This window comes from Sinohyriopsis cumingii, chromosome 2 (assembly GCF_028554795.1).
Source record: "Sinohyriopsis cumingii isolate HCF-2022 chromosome 2, ASM2855479v2, whole genome shotgun sequence".
NCBI classification, from domain to species: Eukaryota; Metazoa; Mollusca; class Bivalvia; order Unionida; family Unionidae; genus Sinohyriopsis; species Sinohyriopsis cumingii.
In genome coordinates, this window is record NC_142962.1 from 24,031,886 (window position 1) to 24,057,257 (window position 25,372).

General features: G+C 35.4%; 1 protein-coding gene across 2 annotated transcripts in view; it reads left to right on the forward strand.

The window, feature by feature from the left end:
• LOC149804477 (F-box only protein 11-like) overlaps positions 1-17,113 on the forward strand; it is a 71,730-nt gene extending 54,617 nt beyond the window's left edge. Inside the window, exons 16-19 of one of the 2 annotated variants that reach the window (XM_089940691.1) lie at positions 2,991-3,211; positions 10,283-10,501; positions 15,089-15,197; positions 15,734-17,113. In XM_089940691.1, coding sequence (XP_089796817.1) covers positions 2,991-3,211; positions 10,283-10,501; positions 15,089-15,197; positions 15,734-15,962 — 778 coding nt within the window. In that variant the 3' untranslated portion in view covers positions 15,963-17,113. The remainder of the gene's footprint in view (positions 1-2,990; positions 3,212-10,282; positions 10,502-15,088; positions 15,198-15,733) is intronic. The other variant, XM_089940692.1, reaches the window with a different exon arrangement.
• The last annotated feature ends 8,259 nt before the right edge of the window (positions 17,114-25,372 follow it).

Below are 25,372 nucleotides of genomic sequence, written 5' to 3' on the forward strand. Positions count from 1 at the left end.
ACTGGCCACCATGTATAGCCTATTGTGTGCTGAAAAATGGCGTTAAACCCCACAACAACAACAGTAGCCATCTTGAAAATCTTGATATCTCTACTCCCCCAGAATGGATAGTCATATCAAGATGTGGTTTTCACTTTAAGACTTCTTATGGTGTCTAGTTCATCCTGCATGAAATGGTGCTGATCTGACATCCACCCATCTTGAAAATCTGTAGTGGCTACTCATCCTGAATGGATTGTCATATCAACCTGAGATTTTCATTAAACTTCTTATGATGTGTAGTGGTCCTGAATAAAAATAGTACAGATCTGTCATTCAGTGTGGCCACCAGGAATGGATGGTCACATCAGCATGCGGTTTTCAGTAAAATACTTCTAATGATGTTTAGTTGGTTCTAAATGAAATGGTGCTGATCTGACTTCCAATATGGCAGCCACACTGGCCATCTTGAAAATCTTGTTATTGCTTCTCGTTCTGAATAGATGGTTGTAACAACATTAGGTTATCCCTAAAAGACTTTTTATGACATCAGGATGGTGCTAAATATATAATGGTACCAATCTGACATGGCCATCTTAAAGTCTTATCACAACTTGACTTGGAACAGAAATACATATTGACATGTGGTTTTCACCAGAAGACCTTTTATGATGTCTAGTTGCTCTTAAGTTGCAAATGGTTCCAGTTTGGCTGTCCAGCAGCCATCTTGAAAATATCATAGCTGTCAATTGTCCCTTTTTTTCCATATTTGTCCCGTATTTTGGACCTGAATATGGGTGTACAGTTTTTGGGCAGAAAAATGTTTTTTATTTTTAAAAAAAATATTTTAAAAATTCCTTGCAATTTTCAGTTTCAAACGGGCACTCGGTTCCATTCTGATAGAAATGTATCACATGTATATAGGAATTATAGGAATACAGTTCTACAATATGATTGGTTCATTCGAAATCGATGCTACAATGCCTGTATCTCATCTTCGTAATATTCAGCTTCTAATCATGTTGAATAGGAAAGCAGAATATTCATAATTTTCTCCAGGAAAGACAAGAAAACAGAACTAGAAGGACAATTGTGCCATCTTGTTTAGATTTGTGAAACCATTTAGTGAGAGAAAACTCTATGTTTTGCAAATTGTGTGATGTGATTTCACTATTGGGCGCCTATGAAATAAAGAGCATGAAAAAGCTAATAAACATCAGCTTGCTGCTTCATCATACACAACTCAGCCTGAACTTACGACGTATATAAATACCAGAGAGAACCTTGATGTAATTTGATCAAAATTATCGGTTTATTAAATTTCTTTTGGAAATTAACCTTCCTCTTTCAGTTACTAGTGTTGTTGGCGATTTCTTTCGCACACGCTTTCCAGACAGTAAAATCGCAAAGGATTACTTATATGCTTGAACGAAAACAGTTCAATAAGAAAATCACACAGAATTGAGATCATCAATGAAAGTTGATACATTCAGATTGATAATGATAGGAAAAAAATGTGTAGAAAAGGCTACTATAAAAAGCCTGTGTCTAAGTGTGTTGCACTCTTGCATGTTCTGAATGGGCACCCGAATGGAACATGGTACAACACATGCATCTTTGACATTAAATAATTATGTAAAGCACTGTCCTACTTTACTGATGGTTGTATATATTGTAAATAGTTACATATGCATTACAATTTTAAAAATCAGTATTTGTTCCTGAAAATCAGTATTTTTGTCACAAGAAGTCAGTATTTTTGTATTTGGGGGTTGGCAGCTATAAAATATTATCTCTACTCATTTTCATATGGATGGCTATTATCAACATGTGGTTTTCAGCAATAGATTTTTTACGATACCAGTTTATTCCTAAATGAAAATGGTTCCAGTTGTGCATACAATGGCTGCAATGATAACTGTTTAAAAACTTTTTTTGTCTCTACTCCATTTTTGTCTCTACTCCCACTATGGATGATTATTATGATCTGAGGGTTTCACTGAAAGATTTTATGTCTACTTTTTCCTACATAAACATGGTGCAAAGATCACAGTCAGTATGTGTACCACTATATGTTATTTGAAAAGCTTGTTATTGCTGAAGAATATCATCGATGGTTTCATCACTTGACAGTTAAAAGAAAGAAATGGTCTTATCTTGAATTCCAGGAAATTCTTTTTACCCAGTAGTCAACCCCTTCAAGGGACTCTTGTTACAGTTTATGATTCTCTGTCACTTTTATGCAGTCTTGGAACTTAACCAGGTATGTTCATCATGGAAGGTTCTACTCACTGTGGCAAATGTAGGTCACAGTGACTTAGGTTTATATGCTCAGGCAACTTTCCAAGTTTCCAATATAGCAGGTGAAACATAGCATTCAATGGAATTGTATTTGTTTTCTACTTATTATGCCTATTTGGCATGATTATATTATCTATTAAGTGAGACATTTGTATTGAAAGACTGTGATATTTATTTAACATAACTCAGTGAGAACAATTAATTCCTTATCAGTACTTAAGATCTATATAATCTTTGCTCATTAATAGAAATTGGACATGTTAGTTCTATTGCTGACTTAATGCATGTTGCTCATTAGCAGAAATTGGACATATTAGTTCTATTGCTGACTTATTGCATGATGCTTATTAACAGAAATTGGACATATTAGTTCTATTGCTGACTTATTGCATATTGCTCTGAATAGAAATTGGACATATTAGTTATATTGCTGACTTATTGCATGTTGCTCATTAACAGAAATTAGACATATTAGTTCTATTGCTGACTTATTGCTTGTTGCTCATTAACAGAAATTGGACATGTTAGTTTTATTGCTGACTTATTGCATATTGCTCTGAATAGAAATTGGACATATTAGTTATATTGCTGACTTATTGCATATTGCTTATTAATAGAAATTGGACATATTTGTTCTATTGCCGACTTATTTCATATTTTATACTAGTGAAAATGCAGTGATCATCAGTATTTGATTCATTCACTTTCAGAACTGGAAGTAATCCTCTGATTCGCAAGAATAAAATCTGGGGAGGACAGAATGGTGGAATTTTAGTATATAATGGTGGACTAGGCATGATAGAAAATAATGAGATATTTGACAATGCCATGGCTGGTGTGTGGATTAAAACAGACAGCAATCCTGTACTTAGGCATAACAAAATTCATGATGGAAGAGATGGAGGAATTTGTATATTCAATGGAGGAAAAGGTAACTTGATGTGGATTTTGCAAAAAAGGTTAAGAAACAAAATGTACAACTAAAAATCCAGTGAAAAGAATAAGAATAAAATTATTGCAGCAAATATTTTAAACCCAGGGACCTTACTTTCACATTTGTTTTATTGTGCTGTTGACTGCAAAGGGTCCTGTTCGAGTCAAAATACATTGTACAAGTCATAGGGTTACTTTATATATTTTTTAAAATAATTCAACCATCCAAGTACTGCATGTTGTTGCAATATCTGTGCAAAGCAGAAACTCGGTGGACTGCTTTTATCTATCAGAAGCTGTCATTTATTCTTTTCATCCATCTGGAAAGTCAGTATAGTATTGATCACTAAGGTTATTTAAAGTCATTGGTAACTTCTTTTTTTATGTTTCATTGCATTTAGGTTTGTATAAGTTTGTTGACTTTGTCTCAGACCTTGTCATCACTTATGACATTAATGGTTCCAAAGGTTATGAAATTCTAATGGGTCTTACTGGACATTGTTCCACAATTGTAATGTGGCAGCCATATAATTGTGGAATTAATATAAAAACAATAAATGGAGATACAAGTTGTGATGAAAAACATTGATACATCTAATTAGTAAATGGGGCCCCGAGTGGTCTAAAGTGCTCTCCGTTACGGATCACTGCCATCTCACCTCTGTCTGCGCCGGTTTGAGTCTCGGTTTCAGCCAGTGTGGGTATGTGAGAAAGCTTGCCGGTAGCCTCTCGTGGGTCGGTGGTTCTTTCCAGGGTTTTCCCAGGTTCTTCCTCCACCAATAATACTGGCCGCCATGTATAGCCTATCTTGTACCGAAAATGGTGTTATACCTCACAACAACAACAACTAATTATTAAATGTTCCAGAAAACGTGTCATTTTGGGTTCTAGGTCCATTTCTGCTTTAGTGCTAGTGTTCTCCTATCATGATCAACTTGTTTCTGCTCACACTAATTATTTATTATGATCATTTTTTCTTTCAGAGAACTGTATCATAGAATTTCACCCAACAACAGTTAATTTTTAATTGACAACATGATAATACAAGTTATTTGTTGTTGCTAGTATCATTTTAGCTGTTGGTCATAGACCAGAATAGCTTGTGCAATGGTCTTTCATCTGTTTGTCAAGTAATAGCATAAGTTATCAATTGTTATTATTCCTAAACGACTTTGAGGAGGGCCATGAAACATTACACACACATATTCATCCCAATGTCAAGTTCATACACGTGCAGACTAGGACCTGCGACCTGCTTTATCAACCTGTTTATATTATAAGGTATGACTTTAATAATCGCTCATCTGGCCCACACCCAGGAGGAAGTTGCACATACTTGGTCTTAATTGGTCACTGAAAGACTTCTTATGGTGTCTAGTTTGTCATAAATGAAAACGGTTCTAATCTTGTGTCCAATATAGCCACCACTGTGGCCATCTTGAAAATATTAATCACTACTACTTATATATGGAAGGTTGTATCAATATGGGGTTCTTACTAAACAACTTCTCATTCCTGTTTGGACCTAATGATACCATTCAGAAATTCAATATGCCTATCACATTGGCCAACTTGAAAATTTCTAATGATGTGTAGTTTGTACCAAATAGAGATGGTGTCAATCGGATATAAAAATATGGCCACCATGACAGCCATCTTGAAAATCTGGTTATCGTTACCTCTTTGAAATGGAAAGGCATATCAACATGGAGTTTCACCAGAAGACTTGATGTCTTGCTGATCATACAAGAACATGGTACCAAGGCGACAACCAGTATATCCACATCAGCGGCAAATTTGACCATCATCTTATCTCTGAAGAGTAGAATGCATTTTATTATGAGCATGATCTATGCTTATGTTTGGCTAAGTTCCTTTTCAGCTGAGACACTGTATATTTGACTTGGTTTTAATCAAACTTGACAGGTTAATATCATGAAAATGTTGGATAATTTTTAGTTCTGCTAGAAGACCAGACAAAAAGGAGCTTATGAGATAGTCTTTCATCTATTGTCTATTATCACTAATCTTCCAAAGCTACTTGGAGGATTGCTCTGAAACTTTACACAGACACATTCATCCCATGGTCTAGTTCAGGTGTTGGCAATCTATGGCACATGTGCCAATGATGGCATGCCAGACTCTTTGGAAAGGCATGCGTTACAAAGTGTAAATTTGTGTTGTATGAACTAAAAAAAATAATTAAATAAAAGGGATGAATAAGGCTTGACATGCAGCTGTCTACAACTGAATGGACTTGGAACGCCAGTTCTAAAAGTTGCCGATTCCTGGTCAAGTTAATACTGAATGAGAAATATGACCTTTAAAGATGATGATGCTCCTGCAAGATGATCATATCAACATTGGATATTCACTAAAAGACTTCTTATGATGTCTGTCTGGTCTTAAATAAAAATGGTGCCAATCTGATATCCAATATGGTAGCAACAGCTGCTGGATTGAATTGCACTAGTGTCTGAAAGTCAGCATACGGACACAATACTATTGAAGGGTCTCGAATTGATATCATTTCCTCTCCTCCCCACATCCTATCTTCCCATTCAGTCCCTATGAAATGCAAGGTCATCCTATTCAGGGAAGTGATTTATCCTTCCCTTTTATGAAGATCCTCCCCTCTGCCATTTATATCCCAAGCTTCATGCTCAGAGGACACTAAAATTATCTCGTCCCACCCAAATCTCCTGTTGCTCACCCACTTGGCCATGGTCAGATAACTTTATCAGAGGTATAGTCGCTGTCGGGAGTTTGCTTGGCAGTGTAAGGGGTGATGAGTCCTCTCTATATTAAGACCTTTGTCCTCAGCAGCTAGTTATAAGGTTCACACTCCTACCTAACCCCTAACACCTCATGCCTTATATGCCAAAGTGTCTCAAGTGGGTTTTTCAATGGTGGCTTGTCACAACACTGGAGACCTTAGAGCTTAACACCAAGTAACAAGTGACCATAGCATCTCATCTGAGGGTTTTTTTTTTTTCTTGGCTTCTGCCTTGATCTGCTGAAGGAGAATTCTTTGTAGCCAGCTGTGCTTCAGCACTTACTGGAGGCAATGGCCAGTTCATGTCCATGACATTGTTAGATCATCTTCTCCACTTCTGCAGGGATGCTTTTTTTTTTGGACACTTCCAAAGTTTTGCTTGAGTGTAGTTAGAATCTCCTGCAGACTGTTTCCCTGGAAGCAGAGATCCTCTTTGGAAGACTCAGTCCTCTGTGGCTTCCAGGACCTGAAGGACCAACAGCACCAGTCTCTCGCATCTGCACTCCAGACCACCACCAGGGGCCATTGATAGCATTCTTCAAAGCAATGAAGCCTCCATCCAAAAAGCAAACCCAGTTTAGACCTCCCTCTCAGCAGTCAGGCTATAGAAATGTGCATTGGAAAATCCATGGGACGAATTTTGCAGGCCTTACCCACTGTTCTAAATGGAAGGGGGCAGTTGTAGGGACTTGCTCCCTCTCCTGCAATGTGTTCCTCTTCCTTCTATTCCTTTAAGCACACAGTAACCCTCCTTCCAGAGGTTTGGGAAAGCACAACAGTTGATTGGTGGGTCCTCTTTTATCATAAACGGAGGATAGTGGCTTCAGTTCTGGAAACTTGCTCCACTTGTAAGGAGGCCCATGTGGTTCTCACATTTGATTCTGGTGCACTTAAAGTAAGAAGTATACAATCTTCTGCAGAAGGGTGCAGTAGAGAGGGTGTTCAACAACCATTTTCAAGTGTTCTACTTATGGATTTTCTTGTTCCTCAAAAAAGGTGTGAAGTTTTGACTCATTAACCTTTCCACCTAAAAAAGATTTTTGCAGGAGGGTCCATGCAAGCTGGACACCAGAGACTTGGTTACCAACAACATGAGGCACAGCAGCTGGGCTGTCTCTATCAACCAGCAGGATGCGTTCTTTCACATTCCTATCTTTCCTCCTCAGATGAAGCTCCTCCAGTTGTACTTGCTCAGGGAGGTCTTCCGATTTCACACTCAGCTGTTTGGCCTAGCTTCTACAACCAGAGCTTTTGCCAACTTCATGGAAGTAGCAGCTGTCCACCTTTGGTTAACTGAGGATCTCTATTCTCTAGTATTTTCTGACCTGCTAGTCCTTATGATTTTATCATAAGTCTTATGGAAATGACCCTTAAAATATGGACTTGTGGAATAAAGCACAAACTACAAAAGTATGATTGTTTGCGGTAAAATCCGGATACTGGTTTGTCTGTGTTTGATTCAGATCTGGGTTTTATATTATATTCAGTTAACTTGGTTGGGACAGCACACTAACATTATAGTAATAATTCAGATGCTTTAAATGCATGGTTTTTTTTGTTATTGCTATTGCTTACTTTCTAAACATGGCTTCCAACAAACAATACATTTTTGGGACAAAACTGAACAATAAACCTCTTATAAAGTTTTGATGGTCATTGCAGAAGAATAAAAAGAAATATTTGGGTTCTTGGGCAAAAAAGCAGAAAGGGCAACAACTATGTTTTTTGGACAGCATATGTGTATTTGAGAGTGTGTCATGATAGAAAAGGTGATTGCCTTTGCCACGGCCCATGTGAAATTTAAATAATTTTTTAAAGGTTTACATCAACTTAAGATATAGCAAGAAGCCATTGGGCTCTGTAGATTTTGGAACTGCAGTTAATGAACTGTACTGCAGGTAATTAAGGTCCAAGTATTCTTTACAAACTTTTAATTTAACACAATATTTACTGTCATTGCACCTGTCTTGAATCACACTTCTGTGCTTTTACATGCCTGTTTTTCAGCTGTACAGTAGCAGTACATGATACTGAAAACTGGTCTTAATTTATGGGAAAAAATCTACTGCCTTACTGAGAAGTTCTTGTTGGGTCTGGCAGGACTGTATTTTGACAGTTGTTTGATGAACAGTAGCTGGTTAGAGTTCCTCATACAAGACCTGACTCATTGTTGGTCAGAAGTGGTCAGACAGAGCCTTTTAAACAACCTAGAACAATCAAACTGGTTCAAGTCCAGGATTTTTTATACATGGGGATGAATTTCCTCACATACACTGATTTATTCCATGTCCCACAGAACCATAGACAGAACCCTAGTCCTGTTGGAGGGTGCAGAGCCCAGACCTCATTGTGGGCTCCTTTAGGACTCATGGTCTTAACCTAAGTAACAGAAAAGAGCGAAAACAAACAAGCATTGTAAAATTCAAAATATAATTTATTTCCCTAAAATAGAAAGTCAAAATTTCAAAAAAATAACTTAAAGTATGGTGAATGAAATCCTAATAGTCATAAAAGTTCTATCACAAGTCCAAAAGTATCGATTATTCCATATGAGTTTCAATGAAGTTCAGCCATTTGTGTTGATGTGCCAATAGTCTTGATGTATCACATTGATTAATCCAAAATGTCTTTAAATGAATTCACATTACTTCCAAAACTGCTAATAAATAGTAAAGTCCGAGCAATTTGTAATTAAAAATGGTAATTTAAATAAATTAATTAAATCCTTTCAGCTGAATTAAACACAACTATTTGTCTCTTAGACTGATACTTATGCTAAGAATAACTCGTTCTCAGTAAATCATCCCTTATATTAAAACTGAGATGCACAATGTAAAGCAGAATTAGGCTCAACTAATCATTTTGAAAACACTTTTTCAACAAGGTCTAGCACTTTAGCTGCAAGCCAGTCTGGAATTAGGTCAGCTAAATTTTCCTGGGGTGGGGGTATCCCATGACCTCGGCTGATCTCATCAATGTTTACTTTCTTTAAAAGCACATCCCACTATCTTCAAGTTATGTTTTTATTAAAATCATGACCTCATCACTAAGACCAAATCCACAATGTACAAAATTAGCTATTTAACATGTTATTTACTAAATGACCCTTTCAATCTATAATCATTAAAATTAACACACATAATATGATATAAATAAACCTCGTATAAATCTATGCCTTCTGGGAACCTTGACTTGACTGCAGTTCATGTTCCTTTAAGCAGACTGCATTTGCAGCCCCTTCCAGTTTCTCTTTCTAGAAAGCTGGGACCCACATGGATCTTCTGACAGATAAGATTTCCTTGGGACCAGATTTCCACAATCATTTATATGTTGGTCAAGTCAGAACATTTTTCTGATACATGGCCCAGAACGCCATTGCAGTGTGTTCACAGAGACATCAGATTCCAGGTGGGGTTTTCAGCTGAAGCTGGAACGGCTAACTGGTAAGGTTTTGTGGTCCCATGAAAATTATCCCTCAACAATTAAGCAATGAATGCAGTGCTAATGTCCATAAGAGTAGACAAAATAAGTCACTGCATGGTGGTCTCCATCACCAATGCAGTGATAGTGTACCTGAGGTGGTAAGGAGACACACTACCTCTTTTCATGGAGGTTTAGAACCTTTTTCACTGGGCAACCTCACACGGGCTTTCACTGAGTAACACAATCCTGGAGAAAAAAATATTTTGGCAGACAGTTTGTCAAGGAGGGACAAGACAATTGTCATTGAATGGTGTCTACACTAATCTGCAGTGATTAGGGACAGGAATCTGAGTTTCTTCCCCACCTGATATTATGTGATATATGGATGTGAAAGACAATATTTTCATCTTTTTTGGACTGCTCTGGTGGCCTAGTGGTTAGAGCGTCCACCTTGGATGCGGGAGGTCACAGGTTCGAACCCTAGCTGAGTCATACAAAAGACTTTAAAAATGGTACTAACAGCTGCCTCGCTAGGCACTCAGAAATAAGAGGTTAGTGTTAGAACTGGTCAGCCTGGTGTCAGGATAATGTGACTGGTGGGACATCATGTTATATATCTGTGGCTTGATGCCTCGGTGCTAGACATCACTATAAACTGCCTCACTATAGACATCATAGCGATATGACTGAACAATTTTTAAAGCTATGTTAAAATCCAAATCACACTCACTCATCTTTATTGGAGGACTGGATTCAAAAGGAAACAGAATTTATTTCCTAATGTTAATAATTTGATAGTTAAATATTCTTGGAGAAATGCAATTGACTATACAAATTTACATTTTTGAAACAAATGTGTTTGATTTGCAGGAATTTTGGAAGAAAATGACATTTTCCGAAATGCTCAAGCTGGTGTATTAATAAGCACACAAAGCCATCCCACACTGCGCCGAAATCGTATATTTGATGGCCTGGCAGCAGGAGTAGAAATCACCAATAATGCCACAGCCAATTTGGATGGAAACAAGATCTTCAACAACAAGTTTGGTGGATTGTGTCTAGCCAGTGGAGTGAACCCAGTATTAAAAGGTACATAAAACAATGTGAATGTTCTTTTAAATTTCTTTTTAAAATTCTATTATATCAGTTTAAAACAGTTTCAGATAGTCATACCAAATTTTATGTTGCAGTTGTTTAAATATAAGTATTTTGTTTTAGAAATGCAAATCCTAACTGAACTGAAATAAATATATCATGACATATGGTTTAGCATATTTGGTTAATAGCTTGAAATTCTTCAGCCAAATAATTTAACAGTAATTAATATTTCATTCTGTATATATATATGCACAAGAAAGAACATGGTGTTGTTAACCTAAATGTCCAGTCCCTCCAATTTTCTGTATTCCATATTTCAAAATTTTTAATAATTTTCAATAGTAAGAGTATACAAAATTACTTAAAACCAAATGTGTCTCTTGTTTTAAAGCAAACAAAAAAATTAAAATATTTAGGTTGGAACATAAACTAAGTAATGTTATGCCAGTTCTCAAAAACAGGTGTTAGAATAGATCAGTCTCAAACATGTGGGCTGCATGCAGCATGCCAAGCCATATCCTATTGCCTGCAAATTAATTGGCATCACAAGGTGTCATGAAAGACAACAAAGGTGGTACGGCCCTTAGACCATTGAAAATGCCCCCCAATGCAGCCCTCAGGGTGATTTGAGTTTATGACCCCTGGAATAAATGATAGCATGAAACCGTTAACCATATTATTGCATGGATTAACATTAGATCTTGTCAGTAGACAACTGTCACAACTTGCGATTATTCAGTATTATATACCATTGACTGGATGTAGGCATGAAACCATTAACCATATTATTGCATGGATTAACATTAGGTCTTGTCAGTAGACAACTGTCACAACTTGCGATTATTCAGTATTATGTACCATTGACTGGATGTAGGCAATTCACGTTCTCAGTAAGGTGCAGTTGCTTGTGTGATATAGTGTTCAGGGTTGTTATTCTTTCTTTTCCCTTTTCCAGTAAGCTAAACTTGGCATTGAAGTGGTTTTCACATCCAACAAACAAGCTTCACAAGTTCTTAACATCACATATTTATTCACTGGCAATTTCCTCTAATGACCTGATTTTGAATGTAGTCAGTTTGGGTATTTTAAATGTAGCCAGTTTGGGCATTTTGAATGTAGTTAGTTTGGGTATTTTGAATGTAGTCAATTTGGGTATTTTGAATGTAGTCAGTTTGGTCCTTTTACCTTGAGTATGATGACAAATAATTGTTTTAAAATTTAGTTCCAGAACCATCCTAAGTGGTATAGCTTATTTGCATATTTGGGGCAGTCATTGCCATAATTGGAGTTGTAGTGTTGAGGTCACTTCTGGCTTTTTTGAAGGACAATACAGGTTATCTGTAAGATTTTCAGAGGCAGTATAATATGGATAGATCTAAATGCCTTTTTACTGATACATTTTGTTGTCAAAGAAGATCTTGACATTATGAAATAGTATCTATTAGAACTGGCTCCTATCAGCACTATGTACATGTTAGTATTAATATGGCCCCTGTTTATAGACAAGTTACTACTAATGATTGAGACTTGTTGGGCTTTAATCAGTTAATTTTGCTAATACTTTACTGAAACATTTTAGCTATGTTATCCGGTATGTGTTGTAAACATGCCCGGAGTGTACAGAAATTAAAGTTTGCATATTATATCTTTTTGGGCCAGTTCACACTTGTTACCAGTGACATTGTGCGTACACATTGAACAGGCTTACGTGGTTTTCCAAACTATCAACAAATGCCGGAAATGCAACCTAACTTCTTTACTCTTAGAGAAAACACTGAAACATTGTCATGAAAGTGTTCTTTATTAGCAAGCAAGCACATAATCCAACCTTTTTTACCTGAACCACTTGAACCAGCATTGAACTTGCTAGGTGAATTGGTCTACTTTCCTGACAATAAAGATATTCATTTTCTGGACAAAATAACTGGAAAATTGACAATTCCCATTAGAACACAAATCATCTGGACAGAGAGAAAAGTAATTATTTTTTAATGTGTGAATATTTAGGTTAATGACAGTGGCCATTTGGTAACCTTGTTGAAAACCTACAGTGAATGAATTTAAATTTGTGAGAGTAAAAAGAATCTGCAGATAACTGTTCTACATTACAGACCAAGACCGAACATTGTAGATGGCTTGCACTTGTGGGTAATGAAGAACTATATCAGAGTTAGGGTCAAAAAGCCAAAAATCAAGAACACTCCCACTGAAAAAAGGAAAATGGTTTCCGTACAATAAATTAGATGTTTACCATCAAAAATCTTTGTGAATGGCTTGCATCTACAGCAAGGAAGAACTTAGCTGATTTTTTAGCATTAAGAGGTTAAAGGTATTGGTCACTGTAATGAAAAAAGAAAAATGGTTTCTGCACAATAACTTGTGTTCTCCACCATCTGCAGTTACCAGACTTTGTGGATGGCTTACACTTGCTGTAAGGAAGAATCTTATTGATTTTAGGCTTTAAAAAAATCAAAGGTAATGGTCACTGTTAATGAAAGAAGACAAGTGGTTCTGCACAATAACTGCACTTCTTCACCATGGGCAGTTACCAGACTTTGTGGATAGCTTGCAGTTATGGTGATAAAGAAACCCTATCGATTCCGGGTCAAATGGTTGAAGGTTGCTGTAACCAAAAAGAAGAAAACTGGTTCAGCATAATAACTTTAGTTATAGGCTTTTACCTTGACCAAAGTTTGTGGAGTGCTTGCACTTAAGATATGGAAGATAACTTTTGGTGGTCAGTAGGTCAAAATTCAAGGTCATTGTGGTTAAAACAAAATATGGGTTTTGCAGAATAACTTTTGTTTTATTACAAGTTCCTTGACCAAACTTTGTGGTTGACTTGCACTTTAGGTAGAGAAATCTGTATATTCTTTGATGTAAAGGTCTGCAGACCTAATCATGATAAGTCTAATAAATTTTATGGAAGACTGCAAACCTTGACCAAAGATTGAGGTCATTGAGAACCATTGATCAATTATTTCCAGGGTCTGGTCTCTACTTTAAGAACTTATAAACACACTGGGGGTATATAATGTGCTGTTAACAATACTCTTCCAAAGTCCCCACATTTTGAGAAGTCCTATGGTTATAGATGTTTTCTAATTAAAGATCTAGACTGTCCTAGTTAAGGGTCTTTGAGTTTGACCTTGATTTTCTTGCTCCAAAAATTTCAATAATACGAGGCTAGAGCATGTCAACAACAGCAACAAAGAAAATCACACAGTTTACATCTTGGTGAAATGGGGATGGCAAGGATGAGGGCTCCTTTGTTTTTATCTAATAAAAATACTGATATGGTATTGCAGAAATTAATTGTCAATACATACATTAAAAAAGATATGCTGCTTTGATAAGTACATGAATTTTGTTTTCTGATATGTCTGCAAAATAAAGGATTGAATGTTGTCCTAGTTTAATCTTTATATATCACTGCTAGTCACATATACAAACTTTTCAATGCTTACTTATTATATATATATATATATATATATATATATATATATATATATATATATATATATATATATATATATATATTATTTTTTTTATTGTAAATGTTTCTTATCCCTCTTTGTTTAATCTAAATTTTTTACAGTCTTCACTTTTGAATCTGCACTGCTGTATTTTTAGCTCAACTGGTCTTAGACCAGAAGCTTATGGGATGGTCTGTTGTCCATCATCCGTCCAACTGTTAGCACCAGTTATCTCTACTCCTCCTAAACTACTTGGAGGATTACCATGAAACTTATACATGCAAAGTCATCCCATGGTCTATTTAGTCCTAAATGAAAAAGGGGAATCTGAGACATCAGTATCTTGAAAACCTTTTATCACTACTGATCCCAAACAGAAAGCCATACTGATATGAAGTTTTCCTCAGAAGACTGCTTATGATGTTTAGTTTGTTCAGAGTGAAAATGGTGCTGATCTGATTTCTAGTATGGCTACCATGGTGGCCATCTTGAAAATTATGTTATTGATATGGCGTTTTGTTTCAGAAGATTGTTTTTGATGACTACTTGGTTCTTCATGAAAATGGTGCCAAAAAGAACTGGCCATTTTGAAAATCTTGTTGTCACTACTCTCCTGATGGATGGTCATATTACCAAGGCAATTTTCACTAAAAGACTTCTTATGATGCCTAGTTGATCCTAAATGTAAATGGTGCTGATCTGATGACCAGTATGGCTGCCACAGTGGCCATCTTGAAATTCTTGTTATCACTACTTCTAGATGACTGGTAATATTGAAATTGTTCTCCAGAAGATTCCTTATTTTGTTGGTACTGAATAGGAATAGTTCTAGTCTGCTTTCCAATATGGCCACCATATCATCCATCTAGAAAAGAAAATGTTATCCTTAATCCTCTGAAATGGAATTGTCATATCAACGAGGAAGAAATGGTCTTGTATTGAATTTCATGAAATTCTTTTCAGCCAGTTGAGCATCAGATGCTTTATGGGTCTTTTGTTCTTTATATATATCATTGATTACATATTTAAATGAATTTGGGGAAAAATTAGGACATGTGACAGAAATCTAGATTGGCAGACTATTTCTTTTTTTTCTTTTAAGACAACCAAATATATGGGAATCATAATATGGTGGAACGAGCAGTCAACTCTGGCCAGTGTTTGTATAAAATTTCCAGTTATACTAGTTTTCCAATGCATGACTTTTACAGGTATGTAACATCTTGGTAGCCTGATTTTTCTATGTCACTGTGGTAGAAGCATATTATTATCATTGTCCATATGTCCATCACACCTTGGTTGTATTTTGTGATTAGGTCATTTCAGGCACTGTGGTGGGGCATCTGTGTTCCCTGAACACATTGCTAGTTGTTCCTGAAGCGAATGAAATAAAATTAGGTTTTATAACAGAGATTGTTAATTATCAGTAATTCTTCTGATCAAGTATGCCAAATACTTTTCAGTTACTTAGTTTTAAATGTATTGACTTGCCCATTGAACATTATTTAGGTACCAAATACTGAGTTAATACTTGAATATAATATGTACTGTTTATTGTCAAATTTAAATCTTGGTTTATTGTTTAATATCTAAAAAATGGTTGTGTATGTGAAACACATTGCTGCAAAACACATCAGATGAAATTTTTACCATATTTCAGATAAAAGACGTCAGAATTAAATTTAATTAACTTGAGGATTCTTGTCGGTATTAGTAAACTGCTTAAATAACTTACCTTATATTACAGATGTCGCACATGCAACACAACAGAGAGAAACGCTATATGTATAAACTGTATTAAGACATGCCATGCAGACCATGAGGTAGAATTTATCCGTCATGATAGGTTTTTCTGTGATTGTGGCGCAGGGACGCTGAACAATTCATGTCAGTTACAAGGTGAACCCACACAGGACACGGACACATTATATGATTCAGCAGCACCTATGGAATCTCATACATTACGTGTCAACTGAGTCTCTGTGATTAATTTATATTTCAAATGAGTTGGTGTTAATGGATCCAGATAACTTATCAACAGCCCCAGTGTCATCATATCAACATTTTTGTCAATGGAGGAAAGGAGTAATTTCCATTCAGATGGTTCCAGGAGAGTTTCTCCCCCATTCAGTCATGTTCCATGATGCCAGTCAAAAGAGGAGGTATATACAGACTGCTACATGAGGTAGCTTATTATTGCATGCATTTTTCATGCACATCTCACAGGATACAAGGTGAAATGTACACCATTCTTGTGTAGTACACTGTAATGAACTACAGAATTTCTTGTGAAAAATAATGTGTGCTTCCAGTGAGTGTGGGATGATATTTTAAACTAATAAATGTTTTTATGTAAGAGATGTAAATTTATGTGAAGCACAGCGTATGTTTTATTGTAAGGTTCTTGTGTATGACATACCAAGCAGAATATTTCCATTTGACACAAACCAGCCAGAGAAAATATAGGTTTGGCCCTACTTTTAAAGAGCAATATCTAGAGAAAGCACTGTTAATAATGTATTCAACATTGCAAGACAATTTTCCTTATGTTTTGAGAACTCGGGCAATATTACGGAGTATAGGAAAGGTTTTAACTTTTTATGCTGTTGCATTGCTGATAAAAACTAAATTTTAACCAGTAGATTTATGTGCCCGGAATTATTTTTTATTTTTTTTATTTATTTTTTTGTATTAGAATATATTGCTCAGAAATCCAGAATTTATATTCCAATTTAATTTTCATCTGATGATAACCAGACATTTTTAAATTCTTTTTTTTTCCTTCAGTCTTTATCAAATTAAATCTCATAGTTTTAGGTCATTTGGAGGGAGGTAAGAGATGCATATCTACAAAATCAGTCATATTTCTTTGTCACCTATGTCACCTGTGTAATGTTTATATTTGTCAAGCGGAGGGTAGTGTGGTGGTCGGGATGATAACTTTGGCTCTGTAGAATGAAAACAGAAAAGCCAAAAGTAAACACTATCAATGCTATATTATACTAATATATAAATTGCAGATGGAAGATAAGTTGTTATCATTTGTATAAATGTATAAATTTTAAAAAACCAGTATGCTGTCCATCAAATTTTGGTCAAATTCTTTTGAGTGCTTTTATATATATATATATATTATAAGGTTGTTTTTCTTCCATTTATTTCAACATTGTTAGAAGTAAGACATGGTAGTCACTCTTCTGCTAATAGAAGCAGTGGGGTCAACAGTTTTAAAGTTTTGGTTAAAGCTTTTTATTTGCATATATTTCCTATATTCCTTAATTTTCTGTCACATCATACTCATATGAAGCATTACACATTTAAACAAATTAGTGACATATTTACTTGCCTCTGTTACCTTATGGTCAAGATGTTAATCATAAAAAACTTGAATTAAGGTTTGCTTATATGTCCAAAATTCCATGAGTAAGTCTAATCATATTTGACACAAATCATTATGAAGCAAAGGCGACTCATCCTGCAACATGCTTTCCCAACCCTATGACCTTGATGTCAAGATTTTGATCAAAGTTTGTACATTTGCTTATATTTCTTAAACCCCTCGGTGGTTTTTCTTTATACTCTAGATGAATAATTACAGTGCTAAGATGATGCATTCTGCAACATGCTTGCTTAACTTTTTCTACTGGTCAGGTCACGATTTAGACCAGAAGAGCTTATGGGATGGTCTTTTCTCTGTCTGTCATCCGATGTCCATCTGTCCATTAGCACAAATTTGTTGTTGCTACTTCTCCTAAACTACTCGGAGAATTGCCTTAAAACTTTTCACACATTTATCTTGATCTAGCTGGTCCAAAATGTCAGTGGAGCTGCTTGGACATTCAATATTGCTAAGAAGATTGAAGATAATATTATTGTTACTCCTCATGAATGGATGGTCAAATCAGAAAGGGTCTTTAACTAAAAGCCTTCTCATGATGTCTGGTTGGTTCTAAATAAAAATGATGCCAGTCGTCTGATGTCCAATATCTCCTCCATAGCAGCCATCATGAAAATCTTAATGTCATTACAGTTGTATGGCTTGACTTAAGGGTCAGCTTATGCACAGGTCATGCACTCTTTAATGTTTTATCTGTTTGGGGGCTTGTATCTGAGGTATATATAGTTCTCCTGAATTTAAAGTCATATGGACTTTCACTGGAAGACATCTTATAATGTTTAGTTGATCCTAAATCAAAATGGTGCTGATCTGATGCACAGTATGACAGCTAGAAAATCCTATTACTACTCCTTCTGAACAAAAAGTAATATGGATTTTTATTATTATATTTACCTCCATTAAAGAAAACTGCCATCTTGACACTACTGACCTAAAAGCTAAGGACTAGATTGCTTGTGTTGTATAGGAATTTGTTAAAAAAAATGACCATGAGTTTTCTGCAAGTATCAAGATGAGTTTGCTGTCTTTTTTTGTTAATGGTGCACAAGCTCAGCTTATACATCTAAGGAAGACCTGAATACCCTATTTTAATGCTGGTATCAAAACAGATCAGCCAGTTTTGTACTGACATTTATTTTCTGTATTTTGTCATTTACTGAAATACATTATAGCCTGTCTTAACAGGTATACCCTTTCATTTTTTCTCCTAAAAATATTTCACCAAATTTAAAAGATAAATGCAACTTTTGACAACATGAAAGCTCGGTTGTTTCGAGTTGAACTGGTAAATGAATGTCAGTTTCAGTTAGAATTGTAATTTATCACTAGCACTGGTAGATGTGGAAATTAATGTGTAAATTAGCCATATATGCAAGTCATTGTGGTAATTTTTAGGAAAGGTATTGTGGGTAATACTAGTTCAGTGCTGTACTCTTCCTAGTTCACCCCACCCCCCATGTGGGGGCCCCGAGTGGCCGAGTGGTCTAAAGTGCTCACCGTTCCAGATCACTGCCATCTCACCTCTGTTTGCCTGGGTTCAAGTCCAAGGCTCGGCTAGCATGGATATGTGGGAAAGCCTGCCAGTAGCTTCTCGTGGGTCAGTGGTTCTTCCCTGGGTTTTCCAGTGTTCTTCCTCCACCAGTTATACTGGCCGCCATGTATAGCCTATCTTGTGCTGAAAAATGGTGTTAAACTCTACAACAACAACAACAACAACAACACCCCATGTCTGTTACACTTTTTTGGAAAGAAGTCTGATACAAGTCATTCAGAAATTTAACCACTATGACTGCAGTTTTCACAGAAATTGCATTGTCTCTACCATCATTTGCTATAAATATGCTTGTTTCTGAAATTGAAATTCATTTAACTGCTTAAAATAACTGCACTTTCATGCTGTCAAGGTTTGTAGCTATCACTTTTAAGTATCTTTCTTTCTTCAGAAAACTGGAAGGATATACCTATTAGACTGCTGTAATGGACTCTAGTAACCTCGTTGTTAGTACATTTATGTATGGATGCAAAAAATATCACAAGTATTTCCACCCATATATAGTTAATAAACAATTTGTTGTATACAAGGATTTTGAAAAGTCATATATCATAGGTTTGAGTTGCTGAATTAAACTAAAACTCTGGGATAATATTTTTATAGTCCAAATATTATATACAGATGTAAAAATCTGGACATAATGATCACTTTGCATGCATGTATGTCTGTCTATATGTCCATCTGCATCCTGGATTTCGTTGAGTATGGCAGTTTTTAGATTAAGCTCAGTGTTGTATGGGGTTCTTTTTTACTTTCTGTTTATGTCTTTTCTAAATAAAGAAAAAGGCCAGATTGTCAAACAAGGGGTCTTTTATACTTCATATTTTTTCCCCTGAAGTCCAAGGGATTAAGTCATTCCATACATGTGTTCATCCACTCCACTGTTGATCCATGTGTCACAGAATTTTGTTTACATGTACTCAAACACATTGTCATGAAATTTGACGAATTGATGAACATTCTTTGTGATCATGACCTTGAGATAATCATTGATCACTTAAATATAGCCCCATTAACTGAACTTAATTATGTACTCTGCTGCAAATTTTGCTCCTCCAGAATTTCTTTTAAATTTTAATAAAGCTGCAAGAGCTTACCATGATTTAGAAATGTGCAAACTTGTACATTTACCAAAATTATACAGTTTAATGAAAATTATTCCAAACTAAACCTTCTTTCCAATCAGCACATTAAGCTTTCAACTATTTTTATGTAAATCCTTGACAGATGTGCATGCCATATGTAGCTTAGCTTGTGTTTGTTTCATTGTTGTACATCTTGTTAGCAGTACAGGTCAAAGACCAGAGGAGATTATGGGATGGTCTGTTCACCCTCCAATGTCCATGCACACATTTGTAATTGCTGCTCCTTCTAAATTACTTGGAGGTTTGCCATCCAACCTTAACCACATTCATCCCCAAGGTCTAATTGGTCTCAAATGAAAACTGCAGCCCAGATATCCGGTATGACCAACAGCAGCCATTTTGAAAATCTTATCTTTATTATTACTCCTGAATAGATAAGTCATAAATGAAATCTTCATATCGCTACTCCTCCTGAATGGATGGTCATATCACCAGAGGGATTCACTAAGAGACTTCCCATGATGTCTAGATGGTCCAAAATAAAATTGTGCAAATTTTACATCCAGTTTGGCAGTCATTTTGATAATCCTATTTTTACTTCTCCATGATGGATAGTCATATCAACATAGGAGTTTCAGAAAAGACTCATTATGTCTTGTAGGTCACAAATTAAAATGGTGCCAATTTGACATTAAATATGGCTTCCATGGCAGTCATCTCCCCAGAAGACTTCTTATAATATCTACTGGGTCCTAACTGAAAATAATTAAAGCTTGGACAGCCAGTGCAACCACTACAGTGGCCATCATGAAAATCTCATTAACACTACTTTTCCTCAAGACCAGAGTTTCAGTAAAAGACATCTTACGTCTAGTTGGTTGTTAATGTAAATGGTGCTGATCTGATGTCCAGTGTGACTGGCATGGCAGCCATCTTGAAACTTTTTTATCACTACTCCTTAATAGAAAGTTATATCACCATGGGCTTTTCACAAGAATTATTATGATGTCAAGTTTTTCCAAAATGAAAATGGTTCCATTTGGACATCCAATATGGCCACCACAGTGGTAATTGTTAAAATGGTATTGTTACTCTGGAATGGATGTTCATATCAACATGTTGTTTTCACTGAAAGACTTCTTGTGATATCTAGTTGGTCCTAACTGAAAATGGTGCCAATTTGACATCCAGTATGTCCACCATGGCCTGACATCATGAAAATCTTCTTGTTATTGCTACTCCACCAGAATGTATGGTCATATCAACATAGAGGTTTTCCTTATAAGACATCCTACATTGTCTCTTTGGTTGTAAATGAAAATGGTGTGTAACTGAAATCCAGTATTGCCACCATAACAATCATCTTTAGAATCTTGATAGTGCTACTTCTACAGAGTTTAAAGTTAAGAAGTTCCAACAGAACACTAATTATATATCTAGTGTGGCCGGAATGTAATTGATGCCAATCTAACCTCAAATATGACTGCCAGAATGAACATATTGAAAATCTTGTCACTAATTCTCATGAACATGGAATTTTACCAAACATTTTCTAATTGTGTCTAGTTTGCCCTATATGAAAATATTGCTGATCTTAAAAATCTTGTCACTTAAAAATAATAGATGTGGTTTCTACACTCAGCAGTTAAAAAGAGGAAATAGTCTTATCTTGTATTCCTGGAAAATCTTTTCACACAGTAGGGCATCAGAACCTTTGAGTGACTGCTGTTTATGACATTGTCTTTGTTGAATATATTTGCCAGTCTAAGTAAAACAACCAGTGGATCATCATGGTATTGTTTCACACTGCTGCATATATGTACAATCTGAAAAAATTTATACTGCAACTGGACTCTTTGTCCAGACCTGCATATAGGATGCATTTGTTGGATCTACATGACTGAGAAACTACAGTGGGTTACAAACTTGAAATGATGTTTCTCAGATTAAAACATCAAAGGTTTTGTCAGTGAACATGTTTCCAAGGTAGGAAGGTCAAAATCTTACCAAACAACCATCTTAATCAGAGCTGTGGAAATTTCATGGAATGTGTAATTTCCACATCACTGACATCCACGTGTGTTTATTTACATGGTTTTAAATGTTGCCGCCTGAGATTTAAATGTTTTCTTTATATTATAATGTACATATGCTTTCTTTCCTGACCATCGATTTAATACCATTATTTTCAAACATTACAAGTAATGTGGTTCTGAAATTTTAGAATGCACATAACATTAAGATCATTGAAGCAAGCAGGGGCATGATTAATTTCTCATTAGTTATCCCCTGTTGACATCCATATTCCATGGACATCAATTCTAGCTCATTTATTGAATACTGTCAAGCCCACCAACACAGAAGTTCACCATAGCAATCATTTAGTGTGAATATCCATATGTTTGTCCACATCCTGGATTATGGTTAATTTGGTAATTAACTTATTTGGATTAAAGTTTAATTTTATTACTCACTAGCTAAATTAAAGGCTTGACAAAAAGGGGCTTGACTCTTGTGTCTTTGATTTGTCACTTTGGAATTGTCATCAGATTTTGCATCTGGTTTCCAAGCAGTTTTGCAAGCCAAAAGTGTTATAGGTCAGTGTCACAAGAGTTGAGGTGCGAGGTAACATTCATTACAGGCAGGATCGAAGGATACTTAAAAAATGTTCTCATACCCCACTCATCAAAAACTGTTATTAAGTATAGTGCTGCCTTATTCTGTAATAACGTAGCCATTTAAGCATTTGATGATATTATATGTATTTTCTTACCATAAACTCTGGCCTAAAATTTTGATTTTCCTTTTATGTATGTGTAAACTATATAAGTACTGTCTGATATCCCCAATGGAAGTGGCTGGCAAACTTGCAAGTCTGATACACTGAAACAGCAAGTCCACCTGAGATCTCAGACAGTATACTTTACATGCTTGTTGTATACCAAAATTTATAGTTAGCATCATTTGCAAGTCTTTTAACATTACTCTTGGAAAGAATTTACAATTTTTAAAATACATATGATCTTTTTATCCTGTACTCAACTTCATCCTGAATTCAGTCCAGATGCATAGAAATATACTGTGCTAATTCAGTGTTGTGATGTAAAATCTTACATGGTATCATAATGTTATGAAGTGTCCTTATTGACAACATGTATGAGGAAGTATTGTTCAGTTGCCTCCCATGTTGATCAGTGTGACAGATTCCGAGTATATGACAAAATGGGCTATATATGCTGCTGTAGTTTTAAGCTCACCTATCAATAAGACCGGAGCTTATGATATGAAGCTGCATCCATCTACAACTCGGGAGTCCACATTTCTGACTGATTTCAATCAAACTTGGAATATGGGTTTATGTTTGCAAAATCTCTGAGTTTGGTAATGAGCATGCTTCATACATAGTAATGATCTTGCAACTGATTAGCTAACTTTGTTACCTCTGTCAATGCCATATCTGTGATCTGATTTTTGGAATATATGCAGATTTAAGATCTTGGATGAGTAAGTAATGAGCAGAATCCATGCATATTAACGAGGTGAATTAGCGTATGATTGGCTGAGCATGTTACCACTCTGGAAACCATATTCTGATCTGGTTTTGATCAGACTTCAAATGTTTGCAAATGTTTAAGATCTCAGATGAGTTTGATCCATGCATACTATGAGGCAATCTTGCATCTGATTGGCTTGGTTTCTATTTCTGATTTGATTTTGAAACGAACATGTTATATGCGTTTCAATCAAGGATTTGATAATGAGTGAGATCAATGTATGAGACAATCTTGCATCTGATGAGCTTGTTATTACCTCACTGGAAGACATATTTCTGATCTAATTTGAATCAGGCTTGAAATATAAGCTTTTGTCATCAAGATCTTGGATGAATTCAATAATGATCAAGATCTACACATATTAGAATCTTGCTTCTGATTGTCTGACCTTGTTGCCACTATGGAGGGCAGATTTCTAATCCACTTTTGATCGAATTTGGAATATATGCTTATATCATCAAGATATTGGAATGAGTTCAATAATGAGTGAGATGCACACATATTAATGAGGTTACCTTGCATCTGATCGCTGAGTTTGTTGCCACTATGGAGGCCATATTTCTGATCAGATGTTTATACCACTTGAAATATGTTTGTATCATCAAGATCTTTTTCAAGTTCAATACTGAGTGAGATGCACGCATATTAAGTCATTCTTGCATCAGATTGGGTAAGCTTGTTACCATGCTGGAAGCCATATTTCTGGTCAAGTTTTGATCAAACCTGAAATATTGACTTGTATCATCATGGTCTTGGTTGTGTTTCATAGTGACATCTAGCTTGTTAATACTGTAATCTTGCATCTGATTGGATGAGCTACTGTGGAAACAGTATTTGTAATCTAGTTTTGACAAACTGGGAATATATACTATGCATATTAATTATGCCTTCATCTTTTGAAAGAATTTTTTATTAGGATTTGATAAAATAGGTAAAAATATACAAGATATAAATTTTGAGAGTTTATTTAGGATATGTTATTATACTACTTCATAAGCCTGCTTAGTGAAATGGTCAGCTGTTATGTAAGCCAGTTGATTATTACCAGGTCCACTTGGGGCTCTTGTTTTATGTGTTTCAGAACAAACGTAATCTGTGTTTTGTATGTTTAACTTCTACAAATGTAGGGACAGAGAAGTATTGGATTATAAAGCATGAACATGTTTATTTTTCATGGAAAGACCGAAGATGTAAAACTGAGAAAATGTAGCAATGCATAAACAAATACCCATTATATGGTTTTGTATTGGATGGGATCTTAATCAGAAAGTACTAATCTTAAAGAAGTTGTGTTTTATGGTAATATTGCTTGTTGCAAGTCTGTTTATTATGAAAATGTAACTGCCCTTGGATTCCAATTTTTCAACAAAACTGCATTAGTCACAAAATCTATGTACATGTTTACAATTTTGTTATTTAAATTGATGTTAATATTTAATTTAAACATGCATCAAAAAAGCTGACACTGTGTTATTTTAATTTTCCCAAGGATGAAAATAAATTATTTATTTATATAATTAAAAAGAAAGACAAAAACCTGTTTTAAACATGACTGCATAGACTATACCTATAGTATTCACCCATCCTCCCAGCAGCTTGTAACCCCCTACCAATTTTTTAAATGAAAAGCATCAAGAATTTAAAAACAGCACAAAGCTTAGTCTTTTCATTTATCAACTTATTATTTCTAACCTGTTTGTCACCTGGCAGCCTCTAAAACTGTCATATCCTTTGTGTTTCATTTCAATCAGGGGATTCTTCTCTAAGACAGCTGACATCTCTTTTATTACTTGCCCTT